The sequence below is a fragment of the Glycine soja genome, chromosome 12 (assembly GCF_004193775.1).
Source record: "Glycine soja cultivar W05 chromosome 12, ASM419377v2, whole genome shotgun sequence".
In the NCBI taxonomy this organism is placed as follows: domain Eukaryota; kingdom Viridiplantae; phylum Streptophyta; class Magnoliopsida; order Fabales; family Fabaceae; genus Glycine; species Glycine soja.
In genome coordinates, this window is record NC_041013.1 from 41,989,209 (window position 1) to 42,007,508 (window position 18,300).

The window sequence follows — 18,300 nt, forward strand, 5'->3', positions numbered from 1 at the left end:
TTTTACATCTATAATTCCTTGCCTCTTTTATTCTTCTCTTGCTTAAAAATTGGGATATACACCAATTCAAGTATGAATAAAGTGATGTGAATTCGACAATCGAATTTTTAACTTGTTTAACAAAAAAATATATTTTAGTATGTTAAATGTTATTTTAAATTATTTAAAATTTAAAAAATTACTTATATAAATAATTATCCCTCATGAGTTATTTAACTTTATATTAAATATAAAAAAGAGAAATAAAATATTATGAGTTAAAAAATTTATTAATAACAAATTAATTGAATTAATAGTTAAAATTAAGATGACATAAATTGAATTCCATGTATGAATCCGGTTAAACGGTTAAAGATGCCATTAGTAGTTAGATAAAGGAGTCTACATTCAGTGACCACGTGATATCCGACCTTATATTATTATTAGTGCCAGCAAAGAAACAGCAGTAGCAGGAGGAGGAGGAGTATATAACGCACAACACCAAACAAAACATAGAGAACGCCCCAAAGCGCTGCTGAATTCGAAACTGAAATATTAACAATGGCCGCAACCACATTCCCCTCCGACGATATCGACAACCTCCGCTCGCCGTTGCTTCCGCCGAAGAAGAAGCCGCCGACGGAGAAGCTCTGCATCGACGACATGCTGCGGAAGCACTGTGGCGAGTTCGGCCGGTGGCAGCTCAAGCACTTCATCCTCACCAGCCTCGCGTGGGCTCTCGAGGCCTTCCACACCATGGTCATGATCTTCGCGGACCGCGAACCGGACTGGAGATGCGTCTCCGGCTCCGTCTGCGACGACAGCGGAGGCGGCGGTGTCTGCGGCCTCTCGCCGGAGTCGTGGGAGTGGGTCGGCGGCCGCGGTGGCTCCACCTTGTCCGATTGGAGTTTGATTTGCGGAAATAAGTTTAAGGTCGGATTGGTTCAGGCAGTTTTCTTCGCTGGCTGCATGATTGGTTAGTTTCCTTTCTTATCTTCTAGATTCTTCATTCTACACATGTCTTTCTTCTGCATAATGTTCAGTTGTTTATAATTTTTTTTATATTAAAATTTTTAATGAACAACATTATACAGAAAATTAATGAAACAGTGACCAAATTTAGTGATAAAAATGTTTTTTTTTCTTACGAGTATCCTCCGGATTTTGATAAAAATGGATTAATTACAGCGTTTCAGGTAATTAGTGGCATTTTAGAAAGGTAAAATATGATTTTATCTCTTAAAATATTCAATATGTTTTTAGTTTCTTTGTTTTTGTTAAAAACAAGCGGTTTTGTTTTAGTCTGTAGTGAGGAGCTGAAATGATATGACTTTTAGCAAATATAAGAACAAAAACGTACTATTAAATTTTTATAATTAAGAATTAAAACTATAACATTATTTCAAATTAATTTAGAGAACAAAAACATATTTATTATTTTTAAAATTATATGTAATTTGTTCATTATCTCTTTAAATTTTTCGTATAATATTGTTTTTGTGTATAGTAGTGAGCATTAATAACATTAAAACTTTTCTCTTAATAAGTTCTTTTATTAATTGGGTTTTCACATGTTCGTATCATAACTTCAATGTTAAGGCCACGTTGAAGGATATGATTTTGTGGATTATAATTTTTTTAATATACTGAAAAATGACTAGTCGCTCGTCATTTTGTCGTATAATTAATCGCTTTCAACTTTTTTTTGATGAATAATCGCTCGCAACTTGAAGTTTGTCCTGGACGAGCTATTAATTTTTTTAGTGAAAACAAAATTAGAGTATATAAGCTATGCATGGTTCACGAAATTTGAGAATGATAAAATAAATAATGTGTATGGTTTTGTTTTTGTTTTGGACTTGTGGACGCTATTGTTTGGGAACGAGCATTTTTTAAAATTGGAGCAATTGAATATAGTTACGTAAACGATAAAATGACGAGCGAGGAGATGGGCGTGACTGAGTGGTGAAGATTTGGAAAAATATAATAATAAAGGTCAGTTACGAAGTTGAGATGAAGTAATAAAAAAGTGTGAATGAGAAACGAACTGCATATAGCAGACCTTTCATATTGTTTGCTTCCCACTTAGATAGATGTATTTCACTTTTTTATTTTCCTATGCTTTTCTAATTTGTCGTTTAGGAAGAGTTCATGCTTAACAAGAACACAAGTGGATGACAACTAGCTTTTAAGTTGCATGTGCCGCTTGTTTATGTTTTCCTTTCTTTGTTTCTTTTTTGACATGTCACTTCAGTTGGATATATATATTTTATATAAAGTCTTTTTTTTTAATGTAGACGCATAAAGTGTGTAACAAAAAATGTTATAAAAATGTTATTCAGTACTCATCCTGTCTGCCAGTAGACGGCTTTACAAAAAAAAAGAAAAAAAAATATATCAGTAAAGCTAAAGATAATCTAAGTGTGGGGCTGTAGGCTGGAAATTCGTAGAGGGTGGTATCATGAGAGGGATACAAATATTTTTGAATAATGATTTGGAGAATGTAGATATTATTTATAATATGAAGTGAAAAAAAAAAGATAAACAGTGAGATTGGTCTTGAAAGTGTGAGGGCTTTCATAAATTGATTTTTAAATGATAAAAAATTTAACATTACAACTTAATATCTCTAATATAACTTATTATTAAATTAATTTTTAACATTACAACTTCATAATAGATTATCTCTAATATAACTTATTATTAAATTAATTTTTAATATTACAACTTAATAATAAAATGATTTTAAAAACTCAATGACACCACTATCATTCAGAAATTAAATTTGTATTTCCTTTTTGTCAAGGACAATTTGTCACCACATCATATTTTTTGGGATGAATTTGATTATTAAAAAAAGAAGAGAAAGAAGGAAGTGCGAAGAATTTAATTAATCATAGTATCATCCGGTCTATCATCGATCTATAGCCTATAGGTGGTTATGCCAACGAAAATATGTATCTTATTTCTGTTTATTAATTAGTGTGTTATTATTTATGCTTATACTATATGCAAAAGCATGAGTGGAATCTTGAACAATGAACATTAGTACTGGAATAAGCTAGTCTCACCTTATTTAACTAAGAGAATTTAAGATGCATGCATTAGTGTAATAGATGTCAAGATTCAGCAATAGTGTTAATATCACTCACGTACAAGAGTACAACTAGAATTGGCAATTGTTTCCACCTGAAATTAAGTAACTCGAGCACAAGTACAACTCACCTATCATCAAAGACAAAATGTTTCTTTCACAAGATTTTCTATTTGATGCGAACATAATTATTAACCCAACACTGCAATTCTCTGTTCCAATTGCTAAACAATTAGACATTATTTCACCTCATACCTTTAATGGGACATAACAACACGATATATTTACTGTTTTGACATTGTAATTTCAGGTGCTGGAATATTTGGCCACCTCTCAGACTCCTCATTAGGAAGGAAAGGCTCTCTCACAGTGGTTTGTGCCATGAACACCATCTTTGGCTTCTTAACAGCTCTGTCCCCTAACTACTGGATCTACGTCCTCCTCCGCCTCCTCACCGGCCTCAGCAGCGGTGGCGTCGGCCTCACCGCCTTTGTTCTTGCTACCGAACCAATTGGCCCAACGAAGCGCGGTGCAGCGGGTATGTCCAGCTTCTACTTCTTCTCCGGCGGCATTGCACTTCTCTCCGGCGTCGCCTACATCTTCCAAACATGGCGCTATCTCTACATAGCCTCCTCCATCCCCTCCTTCCTCTACATCATCCTCGTCCTTCCTTTCATATCCGAGTCCCCAAGATGGTACCTCGTTCGCGGCAACGTAACGGAAGCCATGAAACTCATGTCCACCATTGCTTCTTCCAATGGTAAACACCTTCCCGATGGTGTTCTCCTTGCACTTGACGACGAAACATCGTCCACAATAAACCAAGGTTCAGGTTCAGACTATTTATTTTATTTTATTTTATTTTTTTCGATAAATATTAATCGTTAGTTTCTGTCCGCGGATCAAACTCATAATTTTTTTTATCCGTTCTTAACCATCCAATCTACCTTTATCTCTTTTAGGTTCAGGCTATGACATAACAACAATGATGACTTACAAAAACGAAAACAAGGATGCACTCGTTGGATCCATCATAGACGTGGTTCGTTCCCCCATCACTCGTATGAGGTTGTTCATTGCGGTGGCTCTTAATTTTTTAGGTTCTGTGGTCTACTATGGGCTTAGTTTAAACGTCATGAACCTCGAAACCAACCTCTACTTGAACGTGATGCTGAACTCGGTGGCGGAGATGCCGGCCTTTACGATAACGGCGGTGCTTCTGGACCGGTTCGGACGGAAGCCGTTGACGGTGGCGACAATGTGGTTCAGCGGGTTCTTTTGCTTGATGGGGAGTTTGGTGGGCAATGTTGGGGTGTGGAAGATGGTGAGAATGGTGTGTGGTGTTTTGGGGATATTTGGGATGGCGGGGACTTATAATTTGCTGTTTATTTACACGGCGGAGCTGTTTCCGACGGTGGTGAGGAACGCGGCGCTCGGGTGTACAACTCAGGCGTCGCAAATGGGAGCCATATTGGCGCCGTTTGTGGTCGTTTTGGGAGGGTGGTTGCCGTTTGCGGTGTTTGCAGCATGTGGGATAGTGGGAGGGATGTTTGCGTTTAATCTTCCAGAGACTCTAAACCAACCCCTCTATGATACATTCGGTGGAATGGAAGCTGGACTTGCTTGATATATTGTAGCAGTTGGGAATAATCATGTATCTCTAATATCCATTACATGTAATCGATTTTAATTTTAAAAATAAAGCATTGTTATTTTGTTATTATTTTGTATACTGTTTGATAAAAGTAGTTCACTTTATAAAGTTATTGTTTAAAATTAAAGATTATAAATAATAGAGAATATGAAAATAAAAAATAAATCTCTTATAATTTTAATTTTAATTATTATTTTTTATCTTAAAAGTATTAACATCAATAATTTAAATATATCAATATATATGTAATGATCTTTATTTGATAAAAATTAATAAATCTCATTTATTAAATTACACATATAAATACTCAATTGAAAATTTCTAATATTAATATTACATTAATTTGTGAATAGAAAGTTTTCAAAATAAAATATAATAATTTTCTTTGACATTAAATTATCTAATTAACAAGTTATTTATTACATTTTAATTTTGAATATCTAATACCTTTGGACATTAGTTGAATGAATATTAAATTAAATACTTATATTATCAATGATTAATTAATAAGAAATTCATTAAACTATTGCGAATGAGTTTGAGCTCTATAATATGATTAAGACATTGACTAGGACAATATTGAATGAAAGAAAAAAAGTTTATTAACTCATTAATTGACTAAATGTGTTAATTTATTAGAATATGACAATAATATTGTACTCTAGAGTTAATCTTGAAATAATAAAGAAAATTTCATTATTCTTTTATTGGTAAGATAAAATATGTTACTTCATGTTATTTGGATGATAAAGAATATTACTAGACACCTACTTTGATAAATAAATTAATTATTAATAATTTACAGTTTAGTATTGAACTTATAAATTCATATACCCAATCTTTACAAAAAAAAGTAATTTATTTAAAAAATAAATTAGAGAATTCAATTTAATCAAATAAATATTTTAATAAAATATTATTATATTTTTTGTTAGCACCAATAATATAATTAGTATAAACAAAAAGTATTATTTTATAAATATGAAATTTGTTAAAAAAAAATAAGGATAAGATTCAATTGCCAAATGTCATGTGATTTAGTTATGATCATTAATTATGTGATTACTTGAGAATAATCTTTATTTTATATTACTAAGCTATGAAATAATTTTTATTTTAAATATAAAGATAAAAAGATATAAAATTATTTAAAATTAAATCTCTCATTTTTTTGAAATAGTTTAAATTCATATCTAGAAGCAAAAAATACAATACACAAACTACAAAAATTAAAGCCTATTTTTTAGATATGAACAGTAAAAAGAGGGTTTACTCGTTAGGGTTACTCACATTAATGAAGAAAAAAATTTAGTATATATATATATATTCTATTTATTATTGTTGCATATTTTAAGTTTAAAATAAAATAAATCTTACTTTTTTATTACGTATTGGAAACACTTCTATATGAGTAACTTTTTAGTACATGTTTAGCTTTTAATCATTTGATTGATATTTATGCATGGAACTTCTAACTTTCTTTTCTCCTTTCTTTTGTTTTTGTCAAATTCTGTAGAGTGGAAAAATGATACATATTTTCTAAGGATTTAAACAACTCCAACCAAGCGTCCAAACAACATATCCAAATAATTATCTTTTTCCGTAAACTGTGTAAAAAATTTGCTGCACGATCTAGCTATATATATAAAGGATGATGCACGTAAGAAAAAGTACGATCCAATACCTTATGAAATCACGTAATCTTTTATTCATGTAATATATAAATATAAAAAAATCACATCTAAGAAAAATAGTTAGTATCATTCAATTTTACTATTATCATTTAGAAATATTTCTTTCTTAATTTATCTTTTATTGAAATTTTATATATAAAAAAATTGAAAATAAAATCTCAATTAAATAAAAAATATTTTAGAAATAATATTAGTTCAAATTTGTTGATATTTTAATCCACCAATTTTGGATATTTTGTTGTTGTTTATCATTAAGTCTAAAGAGAGTAACTTCTCAATGTGATTCATTTAGTTAGTTGTATGATTAGTTATTTGACAAAGTGATCATTTTAATAGTTTGGCATCCTATAACCTAATCTTTCACATAGCTAATCAATTTGAGCCCATGCTATGTGTACTTTGCTTGACTTGTAAACATATATGTGGCTCTCCTAACTACCTATCTAAAAGGAAACTGGTCGTGAAATTAAATGGATCAATTATTTGAATAGGAAAGGTTAATTAGCTCCCTCCTGGATTAAAAAAATAGTCAAATTTTACTTAAAAATAACATAATTGATAGAAAAAGATGGCATCAATGTTTTACCATATTAGAGATTAATTATGTCGTATTTTATTGGCAGGTAATAATGCAAAGATTTAAATATATTTTGGTTCCAAAAATTTTTTAAATTTTATTTTTAATCCCTAGATACTATACTATGAAAATTATTTTATTTCGCTTTTCAAAGTGTTATTTAAGCAAATTTAGGAACCAAAAATAAAATTAAAAAATATCAAAATCAAAAATATATTTTAGCCTAATCTAAATATTTGTAAAATTTTATGCTTCGTTCGATCTCCAAGTAGGAGAGGATAACTATGATAAAGAATTCTTATGTCATGAACTCATGAAGGTTTTGTGATGTTCCTCTTTATTTTGCTGTGAATCTGTGAGAAAATAAATTCCTTATTAAATTAAAATTTCTTTCTTATTCTTAAATTCGTGAAGATTTTGTGACAAATTTGTGAGAAAATTATTCTCTCCCTATCTCTTTCTCTTTCTCTGATAAGGTATATATCATGTTTTTTTTTTCTTTTTCTTCTTTGAGAATTTGAGAGGGAAGATAACCTAGTCATCATTCCATGGTAATACGCAACAGATTAGTGAGGAATAATCCACTCGTTATTTTTAATTCGGCTTAATTATCAATTGAATCCTCAAATTAAAGATTTAATTTGATTTCTATATTTTTAAAATATTTATTTTAATTTTTAATTGATTTGATAGTTTAATTTTTTTAAAATACCTCAAAATTGAATTATTTCTATCAAATTGATTTGATAGTTTAATTTATAAATAATAATAACTAAAAATTGTCACTATATATATATTTTTTCAAAACCACAAAAGCTCACGACACCATCATAACCCCCATGACCTCCACAATCCCACCAAAACACAACCCAAATACCCAAAACTCTAGCACAACAGTGACGACCCTCTAACCCGGTTTCCTTGTCCAAGAGGCCAAAGAGGAAGATTGTAATTCCCATCACCACCATATCTTACGATCTTCCCTCCCCTCCAATTTATATATATATATATATATATATATATATATATATATATATATATATATATAATTTGGACTATTTAAAAAATACTTTTAACATATATTAGAAATTAGGTAGAAGTAGCATTACTATAATAATAAAACTTCTCTTTTGTGTATTTAATGTAAATATAATCTTGCATGAAATTACTGATTAAACTCAAACAATATCATACCAGTTCATTTAACGTGTTCACTTGTAGAAAATTTAAAATTTGAACTAACCTACAATCAACTTATAAATTAGTCAAATACATCATAAGTTAATTAAATTATTTTGTCAAACACAATTTAGTTTAGGTTATATATATATACACGCAACGGAATTTTAATTAAATAAAAGCAATCTTAATTTTCATCAAAGTTATAATCAGTCTAAGAATATTTTTTTTTTATAAAAAAAGTGGCGCTACTAACATTATATATAGTACCTCCCATGCCATTAACGTAAACAAGCTGAAATAGAGAAAACACAAAATGACAAGTGCTGAGATGATACCCACCGCGCTGTCCATTGAAACCAGTGACCAGAGCAATGACCTCCGGTCGTCGCCGGTGAAGAAAATGTCTGTGGACGAGATGCTCCAGCAATACTGCGGCGAGTTCGGGAAGTGGCATCTTAGGCACTTTGTGCTCACCAATCTTTCATGGGTTTTGCTAGGATTTCACATCATGGTCATGATTTTTGCCGACCATGAACCCCACTGGAGTTGCCACGCCGGCTCCGTCGGTTCCGGTTGCAACGTGGCCGCCACGAGCATCTGCCAACTCAAACCGGGTTCGTGGGAGTGGGTCGGTGGCCACGGCGGCACCACCGTGTCGGAGTGGGGTTTAATTTGTGGTAACAAGTATAAGGTTGGGTTGGTCCGGGCCGTGTTCTTTGTCGGCTGGATGATTGGTTTGTTCACTTTCTCTTTTCTATGTCTCAAGTTTGTTATTTTTCAAAGTTCATACTTCATAGTGTGCATAATTTGAGGACCATGAGGGTAATAATCATATAAAAAATATTCAAGCAAATATCTTGGGTCGCTTCAAAAAGAAAAATCCTTAAAAGCCAGAGAACATGTCATTGATTAGATGTTGTAATCTAATACTCTTAGTCTTCTAGAAGATTTAATTACCTAATTTATATGATTAAAGAAACTGACCAGTTTAATTAATAACAATAAATTTTTCCTAACTTTTTTTTTTAAATTACTCCTATCATTAATACTATCATCTCTTCTAACTATTCACGAGTACTATAATTTAAATATGATTTTGGTTTCTCTAGGTTAGTGTTTTTTTTTTAACTTTTGTGTAAGTTTATTTTTCAAAATTTAATTTATGTAAGTTGATGTTTTTTAATTTTAATTCTTGAAGGATTTTAATTTTTTTATTTATATTCTATAAGTTCGTGCTTATTAGAGATTAAAATTAAAAAAATATAAAATAATATAATAAATATTATGAATTGACTTTTATAAAAAATAAACCTAACTTCCAATTTAGTCTTAAATAAATACAAAGAAAGGAATATCAATCCAAATTTATAGACTCTATTAACAAAATAATTTAATAATATCTTCATTATGCATGGTTGAGTTATTCTTAACATATGGATAAGTGTATTAATTTTATCATAAATAGTAAAGATTAAAATGAAAGTTCAAGTGTCGAATTCATAAGCACTTTGGTTGTACTTAGGTGATGCAAACTCAATTATTAAGCAATGAGATCAAGAAAGAGGATAAGACAGAGACAAAGAATTGTAAGTAAAATTTGGAGTACGACAAAGAAAAAAAGATAAGAGGAAAAACAAATAACAATTTAAATGTAAAAAGATGGAATCAAAATGGAATTATGTTGGGGCCTAGTATGCCTTATTTTTCTAATATGTATGATGTTAGATTTTTCTTTATCAATTTGGTAAATTTTTCCTACCCACATCTATTAAATACTTGCCCCTGATGTCTCATGATGACATGTCTATCTTATCTATCTATCCCCCAAATGTCTTACAAAGATTCAATAGATAAAATACACAAAGTTTTAATTTTAGATGTTTGTTTTGATGCATGAGCGTAATGCAATCACTCTATGTATAACAATGATTTTATTAAAATACTCATTCCTTTGAATTATATTAGAAATTATCCTCTCCCGAGCGACTAATCCCTAAAACTGATGCATGTAAGATGTTGGCTTGTTAGGCCGATCAGATCCTAATTAAGGGGAATTTAGTCCCTCATTGTCATGAGAGACTTTTATATTTTAGGGAGTTGATGTAGATGACTAATAACAAGAAAATGAGAAATGACTAAAAAGTAAGGATTTCTCCTAAGGGATAGACCCAGTGTGTGGGTTGTGTCAGTTTTCCTTCTGCTTCCTACTCCTTTTATAGGCCTAAGATAACTTAATTTTCAAGCGATCTCAGGCTTAGCGCGGGCTTTTCCCTTTTGGGCTTTTTCGTGTGCCTTTTTCGCGCTAAGCGTGTGTTGCGCTAAGCAAGAGTACACGCTCGGTCTGTCTTACGCGTTAAACGAATTTTATAATTCTTCCAATTTTTCTTTAAGAATTTTTCTTCCAATTTTTGTATCAATTTTTCTTCAAAACACTTGAAATCTTCTTCTTTTAACTTCTGCTAATACAAAATTACAAAAATATTAATTTCTTTATTATTTCATTAAAAACAACAATAAAATAAAGTAATTACAATCATTCTTAGTTAAAATTGACTATTAAATTATCTCGTATTTCATAATTATTAGTTATATTATGAGTTTATCTTTTTACATTATTAATCAATCATAAAATATTATTAGTATGAAATTTTGAAATAATTATTTTAAAATTTTATAAATTCATGTACTTTTTTAGTTTGTCATGGTAGTTGAATGATAGTGCAAAAGTTTTTAGATATTGAGTCCATATACTATTACTTCTTATAGTATTTAGGTAATATTTTCTTATCGCAATTTTTATAATATTATTAGTTATTTTCTTCCTGGGTCTTTTAAGATATAATAAAAGATTTATAAGAAGTTGTGGTAATTTCAGGTGGTGGAGTATTTGGGCACCTCTCAGACTCCTTTCTTGGAAGGAAACATAGCCTTGGAGTAGCGAGTGCCCTAAACGCCATCTTTGGGTGCCTAACAGCACTATCTCCTAACTACTGGATCTACGTCGTCTTTCGCCTTCTCACAGGTTTCAGCAGCGGTGGGGTCGCCCTGTGTGCCTACGTCCTTGCATCTGAACCAATCGGCCCCAAGAAGCGCGGTGCCATTGGCATGTGCACCTTCTACTTCTTCTCAGGAGGCATTGCAGTTCTCTCTGGCATCGCTTACATCTTCCAAACGTGGCGCTATCTCTACATAGCCTCCTCCATACCCTCCTTTCTCTACACATTCCTTGTCTTTCCCTTTCTATTCGAGTCCCCGAGATGGTACCTCGTTCGCGGAAGAGTAAGCGAGGCAATGAAGCTCATGTCTGCCATTGCTTCTTCCAACGGAAAACACCTTCCCGAGGGCATTCTCCTCGCGCTCGACGAAGAAGTGAACAATGAATCCTCGTGTCAGGGCCGAAATTCACAAGATGAAAGGTTAGAAAACAAGGGTGGCGCGCGTGTTGGATCCATCGTAGACATTGTCCGCTGCCCCACCACACGGGTGCGGCTATTAATCGCCATGATGCTTAATTTCTTGTGCGATTTTGTTTACTACGGCCTTAGCTTAAACGTGGTGAACTTGAAAAATAACCTGTACTTGAACGTGTTGCTTAACGCGGTGGGGGAGATGCCAGCATTTGTGATAACGACGGTGCTTTTGGGCAAGTTTAACTTTGGAAGGAAACCCTTGACGGTGGCAACAATGTGGTTCAGCGGGTTCTTTTGTTTGATTGCAAGTTTAATGAAAAACGTTGGGGTGTGGAAGATTTTGAGAATGGTGTGTGGTGTTTTGGCGGTGTCTGGGATGGCAGGGACTTATAATTTGTTGTATATTTACACAACAGAGTTGTTTCCAACAGTGGTGAGGAACACAGCGCTTGGGTTTACTACACAGACGGCTCAAATGGGAGCCATGTTGGCACCGTTTGTGGTGGTTTTGGGTGGTTGGTTGACCTTTGCAGTGCTTGCAGCTTGTGGGATAATGGGAGGAGTGTTTGCTCTTGTTCTTCCAGAGACATCAAACCAACCCCTCTATGATACATTCAGTGGATTGGAAGCTGGACTTGCGTGATATTAGTTCCTTGCATTATTTACTTTTTTTTATCTCGCTTGAATTAGGGGTAATTTTACTTTTAATAAAATTATCTGGCTCATTTTAGTTACTTGTACTAATTAGTTACTTTTTGTTCGTATCAATTTTCTTTGTTTTTGATTGAGGAGGGTCCTTACAACTCCTAAGTTCCAAGGCTTCTTAATGTTTGATATCGTTTTTTATATTTTAAAACACAATTTTATTAATGATTAGATTTTATAGAATTAGTCTGTTAAATAAAGAGAAGAGGAAGGTTAGTAACATACCCTTTAACATACTATTTAATACACACGTTGTTTAATTAATTAAAACTTATTCAAATTGATAAAATTTTGTGAAATTTATATTATATGTAATGATAGTTATTCATGTATTTTTTTAAATAAATTTTAACCAATTAAAAAAAGAAAGATGATATTGGTCTCAGCCTTTCCCAACAAACCCCTTCATCTCACCCCCTACAGCTCCACCCTCCCCTACCCACATCGCAACGAATATATGGCGTTGGGAGTGTATTTCCAGGGCCATCGTTGATACTTGTAGCGGGGTGGCTTTTATGTTTGTAGCTATGCTAGAAGAAAACAAATCCTTAATCAACTCATTATTCCATGTGCCCTCTTCTTCCCCAAATGGGTTTTGGACCCTGAAATCCTTGAGAACCACCTCTCCATTTCTCAGTTGAGTTCTATTTCCAGGGATATTAGGGATCCATTTATCCTTGATGGCATAAATACTTTGTCCATTACTCACCTTCCATGAACAACCTTTTTCCATCAGCCACCTTCCCTCCATAATGCTTGTCCACATGTAGCAAGCATTTGATCCTTTTTTTCACTTCCCACAAAGATTTCTTTGGGAAGTATCTAGCTTTAATAACCCTGGACATCAAAGATTCCTCATTCACCATTAGCCTCCACCATTGTTTGCCAATAAAGCAACGTTGAAAGCTTTCACAAACGAAATCCCATACCACCTTCCTTCTTGCTATTTGTTAGTTTTTTACAACTCACCCAGTGAGGCTTCCTTCCTTCGACATCTCCTCGCCAAAAGAAACGAGCAGTGAGACTCTCAATTTCCTTACATATAGCTTGGGGGAGCAAAAAACATCCCATGACATATGTGGGAATGGATTGCACCAATGATTTGATCAAAACCCCCCCTTGCTTGTGACAAAGCTCTTCCTTTCCATCCCTTGAGCTTCTTCCAAACTCTATCAAAGATAAACTCGAAAAGTTGGGTCTTGGACCTACCTATCAAAGTAGGGAACCCCAAATATCTGTCATGACTTTCAAGGGCCTTTACCTCCAACAACTGTGATAATTCATCAAATCTAGTACCAAGCACGTTTTGGCTACAAGAAAGTTCAAACTTGTTGTAGTTTATCCTTTGCCCAGAAACCTCCTCATATGATTTTATGATGGCTAGAATGTGGCTTGCCTCTTCTCTAGTGGCCCTTGAGAACATAATACTGTCATCTGCAAAGAAAAGATGAGAAATCATAGGAGCAGAATTTGCTATTTTAATACCATGTAACACATCATCCTTTACTAATTTTTCCAGCATTCCTGACAATGCCTCAACACACTAAATGAATAGATAAGGGAACAATGGTCACCTATACTCTAGAAAAGTCCATTTCCACCCTATTATAGGCTTTTGACGCGTCAAGTTTTAAGCCCATAAAACCAATCAATCCTATTCACACTTTGAGACAGTTCTATGATTAGTTTGTGTGAATAGAACACTATATCATACATCATTGCATAACAAGAATTAAAATTCATTTTCTACAATTTTAATAATATTGTCTTGCCACTTACTGCCTCTAAAATTATTTCCTATAATAGGGTAGTACTTATTAATTAATAAATTCGGATATATCACTGTCAAATTGTACTACCGGACCCGCCAACAAAGTTAGAGACACAAAGGAAGTAACGACATCAAATGAGTGACATCCAAGGACAGACAATGGAGGATCCCCGTAGAATTTAAAACAAACAGCAGCGAAATTTAATTAGTGGATAAAGCACAAATGAACCTTCCTTCATGTTCCCTAAGGATCCCTTCACACGCTGCCATGTTCCTCAAAGAAAAAAGGCCCCATATCAACATGCAAAAAACAAAATTGTACAACGATTTAGGTGTGAATATATAGACTACAGAGAATAATAGTCTTAACTCTTAAATAATACCAATAAACACACAAAAGAAGAAACAAAACACACTATAGTGAGTACAATGTGAAGCACAAATTAATCACAATAACGAGGAAAAGGATTTAAGATTTAATAATGATTTGGGCAAAAGTAAAGGAAGGAAAGGGAATTGCTTGGACACCCAGCATTCTTGCTGGGGCATCCAACAATACAGTGAAAGGATTAAAATCCGTATGAATTTTTTTAACTCATACGGATCAACAATTCGTATGATTTTTTTTTATGGATTGTCACTCTGTAGGTTTATACAGATTGTCAATCTGTATTGGACCAAGTAGGGATTGAACTTGTGTCTCCTATATTATTAATAAAACACTTAAACCAACATAGCTAATAGACATATTATGTTATAAATAAATAATAACGCTATATATAATAGACACAAAAATGATATAATGAATTTTTCAATATATAAAATATATTTTTTAAATCTGTTTAAAATCTGTATGCCCAATATAGATTGACAATCTGTATATCCAATATGGATTGACAATCCGTATGAATCCAAGATTGACAATCTGTAAAAAAAAACTCATACGTATTGTTGATTCATATGAGTTAAAAAAAATTCATATGGATTGACATATATTATTAATCTGTATACGTTAAAAAAATACTGAGTGTCCCAAGCAATTCTAGAAAGGAAAAGGAGATGCTGTCGAAAAAGAACTTGAAAAATAGGACAAAGATTTAAATTGGCATGTTTTTTCCAACTATACATTTTGATTTATTAAAAAAAACTTCAAACTCGATACCGGCTGGCTTTCGGAACAGAACAAAAACAGGTAATGCACAATTAATTTCATATCTTATACCCATAAGGGCCTTTCTATTTAGCACATAATATTATTCATATAAAACATAATCATAGTAAATTATAGAGTTCAGCAAACTCTAATTGACTAATTTCTGCCTAGAAGTTTAAGCTCGCTTCAGCATTATCACCATCACTACCAACACTGCCAAACCCAAAAAAGTTCCTCCCATAGTGATAGGGTCCACGAAGTTTGCTTTTGTATTTCCTCTAGCATCAATAACCGCTGAAGATGTTTGACCAGTTAAGAACCCGAACATATTCTGAAGGTAATTTGACACGCTGCTCACCATTTCAGTTACTGTGAAGTTTACGTTGTGGAGAATATTTAGAGAATCAACAAATGCATACACTGAGTCAGAATAAAGGAAGTCTCCCACTCTTTGATCATGAGTTCCCTCAACTTCAAAATCAGCTGTTGCAGCACAAATTGCTTAGATTAACATCCAAAAATCCAAATTAAAAGGGTGCTGTAATGGTTGAAAGTTGAACAGAAAAACAAGCCCCTTAAATAATGATTACCTGTCTGATGTGATTGGAAAAAATCTTGTAGCGTAGGATTTTGCGCGATTGCATTCCATATATTCGGGTCACAAGCAATCGAAGCTACAACACTCTGCTTATTAAGGCAGAAAATAAGTGACTTCTATTAATTCAATAAACGAAGTGCAGCCTAGATTAATAAACTTGTTTAGATCTTGCAACAGCATATATGTACGTCTTTCGAATATACATCCATAGTTACGCTATATTCATAAAATTTGAATTTTAATGTAACTCAACTTAAAAGACTAACTCGTGAGTCGAGAATTATTCTCTACTTATACATTATTTTAGTCAGCATATCATCAGTCAACGTAACATATTTAAGTCACCTAGTTTAAAACCCTAACATATTTGAGTCACCTAGTTTAAGGACTGAACATTCGTAGCTGTAGTCAATGTAGCATCTCTTAAAACACCTAGTTTACAGGACTATCAACATCGATGTATAGCTAAATCCAATAACAGCCCGATAACTAATAGCCCAATAAACTCAACAACAACTAACATACATTCTGATACTACTATTATTTTAGATTTTGGGTTTAAAATCCAACTTCAAAAACTAATAACTCATCATAAGAGGGTTTTCTCACACTTCTATACATTATTTTAACCATGTCAATGATCAATGTAGGGTTTCCAACTTATATTTTCACCAAAGAAGCTTAAAAAAATAATAAAACTCTTTATGCAGTAGTAAAGCAGGGTTACCTGGGCCTCAGGACTTTCACTAAGCAATTGGAAAGCCTGTAAAGCACGGTTTGGCGCTGAAGGATATGTGATAGCCTCAGTGAAATGAGATTTGTTCTCCAACTCAGTATGAGAAGGTGACACAACAGAGACTTGACCACTGAGAGAACAACCGTCGCATTCGGAAGAATTTGAAGATAAGTATACCCTAAAATAGGAAAAATTCCGATCTTAGAAGAAAGATGATTTCCATTAGAAATAAGTAATGAGTAATGCATAACATAACTGTTGAAATTGCTACAAATTTTTAGAATATTTTTAAATATAATATGTATAGAAATAGTAAAATATCCTAAAACTATAATGTATATGAAAATGATAGAACAATTTAAAATTATAATATGTATGAATATGATAGAACAATCTAAAACTATAAGTGTATGTATAAGATAGAATAATTTAAAATTATCATGATACTAATCTACCATGAAAACTCTGAAAAGACCTAAAATAATGTAAAAACATTCATCGTCATTGAGAGGTTGGTGACTTCAGCTTATAAATAGACAATTGGTATATTATAATTGATAATCCAAGAAATCAATGACGTAGCATTCTTTCTAAAATAATTCTCTAAAATTATCAATTATTAACTATCATCTAATCAACTATCAACAATAACACATGATATCCAACGAAGTATCTATACTTCAATTTGTTTCACGTATCTGTATCCAATAGAGATACTTTTTCAAACCTATGAAATATTGATAATTCAATTTACTCCACGTATCCTATATATAACGATCCTGTATGGAATTAACACCCTTACCCTGATCTTCATCACAATTATAACGTGTCCGCTAAGAAATTTCTAAGCAATAATTTCTTCTCGGAAGATCATTCAACTTAACTCATGTTTATCATAGCATGCAAATCAAAGAACACGAATCATGATATAGAAAGAGAGAGTATACTTATGAATAGCATGTTTCAGTTCAGCGGTGGCTGCCTTGGCCTCCTGAATGCTAGGCACATCGCCCAACACCACCCTCGCCGCACCCTCGCCGTCTTCCTCGCCGCCGTCTGCAACTTCCCAGTCGTCCCACGCCGCCGCCGCGGTCTGCGACGAAGCTCTCTGAACAGAAGGCACGCCCCTGATCCTGGCGGCGGCCAACTTGGCCACCGTCCTCATGGCTCCTCCGCCACCCATGAATGAAGTGAGTGAAGAAGCGAAAGGGCTAATTTGGGTATTTAAATATGCAATGGGTCCCGCAAGGCTTCATGCGTAGAAGGAACGAAAGGGCGCTTCATTGCAGGGGTGCTACCTGTTAAGATTCTGAAATTTCGCATTCTTCTCCCGTTTTTGTCTTAAACTTACCAACTACTTGTCACGTTCAGGGTGCAAGAGTCTATCAGTTTTTTTCGCAAATTAAATAGAATAAATAATATATATGTTAGCTTGCTGTTTAAACGTTTTTCATATATATATATCGAATAAACAATTAGTAATGTTTATAATTATTATTTAAAAGAAGTACATCAAATAATAATTTCATGGATATTCTCTATTATTGTGTTTATATTAATCAAATATTCTGTTTCTTCAGTATCCGAGAAAGCAAACCAGAGAACCAAAAAAATATTTTTGGAAATAGTAAAATTTATAAGAATTATTATATAATATTTTTAAGAATGAATGTATACATGATACATTTGGAGAAATATATATATAACCTTTAGAAATAATTTTAGAGTTTAAACAAATGCAAATTAC

At 32.8% G+C, this 18,300-nt stretch overlaps 3 protein-coding genes across 4 annotated transcripts; 2 read left to right on the plus strand and 1 right to left on the minus strand.

The window, feature by feature from the left end:
• Nucleotides 1-414: 414 nt before the first annotated feature.
• LOC114378514 (organic cation/carnitine transporter 4-like) lies at nucleotides 415-4,799 on the plus strand. The gene is made up of 3 exons (XM_028337112.1): nucleotides 415-955; nucleotides 3,384-3,899; nucleotides 4,036-4,799. Exons 1-3 carry the CDS (start codon nucleotides 541-543, stop codon nucleotides 4,698-4,700), a joined length of 1,596 nt encoding a protein of 531 aa, XP_028192913.1. The 5' UTR covers nucleotides 415-540; the 3' UTR covers nucleotides 4,701-4,799.
• Nucleotides 4,800-8,486: 3,687 nt separating this feature from the next.
• LOC114379737 (organic cation/carnitine transporter 4-like) lies at nucleotides 8,487-12,374 on the plus strand. Its single transcript, XM_028338427.1, has 2 exons — nucleotides 8,487-8,914; nucleotides 11,056-12,374. The coding sequence occupies exons 1-2, from the start codon at nucleotides 8,494-8,496 to the stop codon at nucleotides 12,231-12,233; spliced, it is 1,599 nt and encodes a 532-aa protein (XP_028194228.1). The 5' UTR covers nucleotides 8,487-8,493; the 3' UTR covers nucleotides 12,234-12,374.
• Nucleotides 12,375-15,159: 2,785 nt separating this feature from the next.
• On the minus strand, nucleotides 15,160-17,799 carry LOC114379432. 2 transcript variants are annotated; one of them, XM_028338083.1, is made up of 4 exons: nucleotides 17,501-17,799; nucleotides 16,545-16,683; nucleotides 15,810-15,903; nucleotides 15,160-15,702 (listed from the first exon to the last, which is right to left on the minus strand). In XM_028338083.1, exons 1-4 carry the CDS (start codon nucleotides 17,734-17,736, stop codon nucleotides 15,395-15,397), a joined length of 777 nt encoding a protein of 258 aa, XP_028193884.1. In that variant the 5' UTR covers nucleotides 17,737-17,799; the 3' UTR covers nucleotides 15,160-15,394. The 2 variants fall into 2 exon arrangements, with proteins under 2 accessions (XP_028193884.1, XP_028193883.1); XM_028338082.1 differs by having other exon boundaries at nucleotides 16,545-16,731; nucleotides 17,501-17,795.
• Between the last annotated feature and the right edge of the window lie 501 nt (nucleotides 17,800-18,300).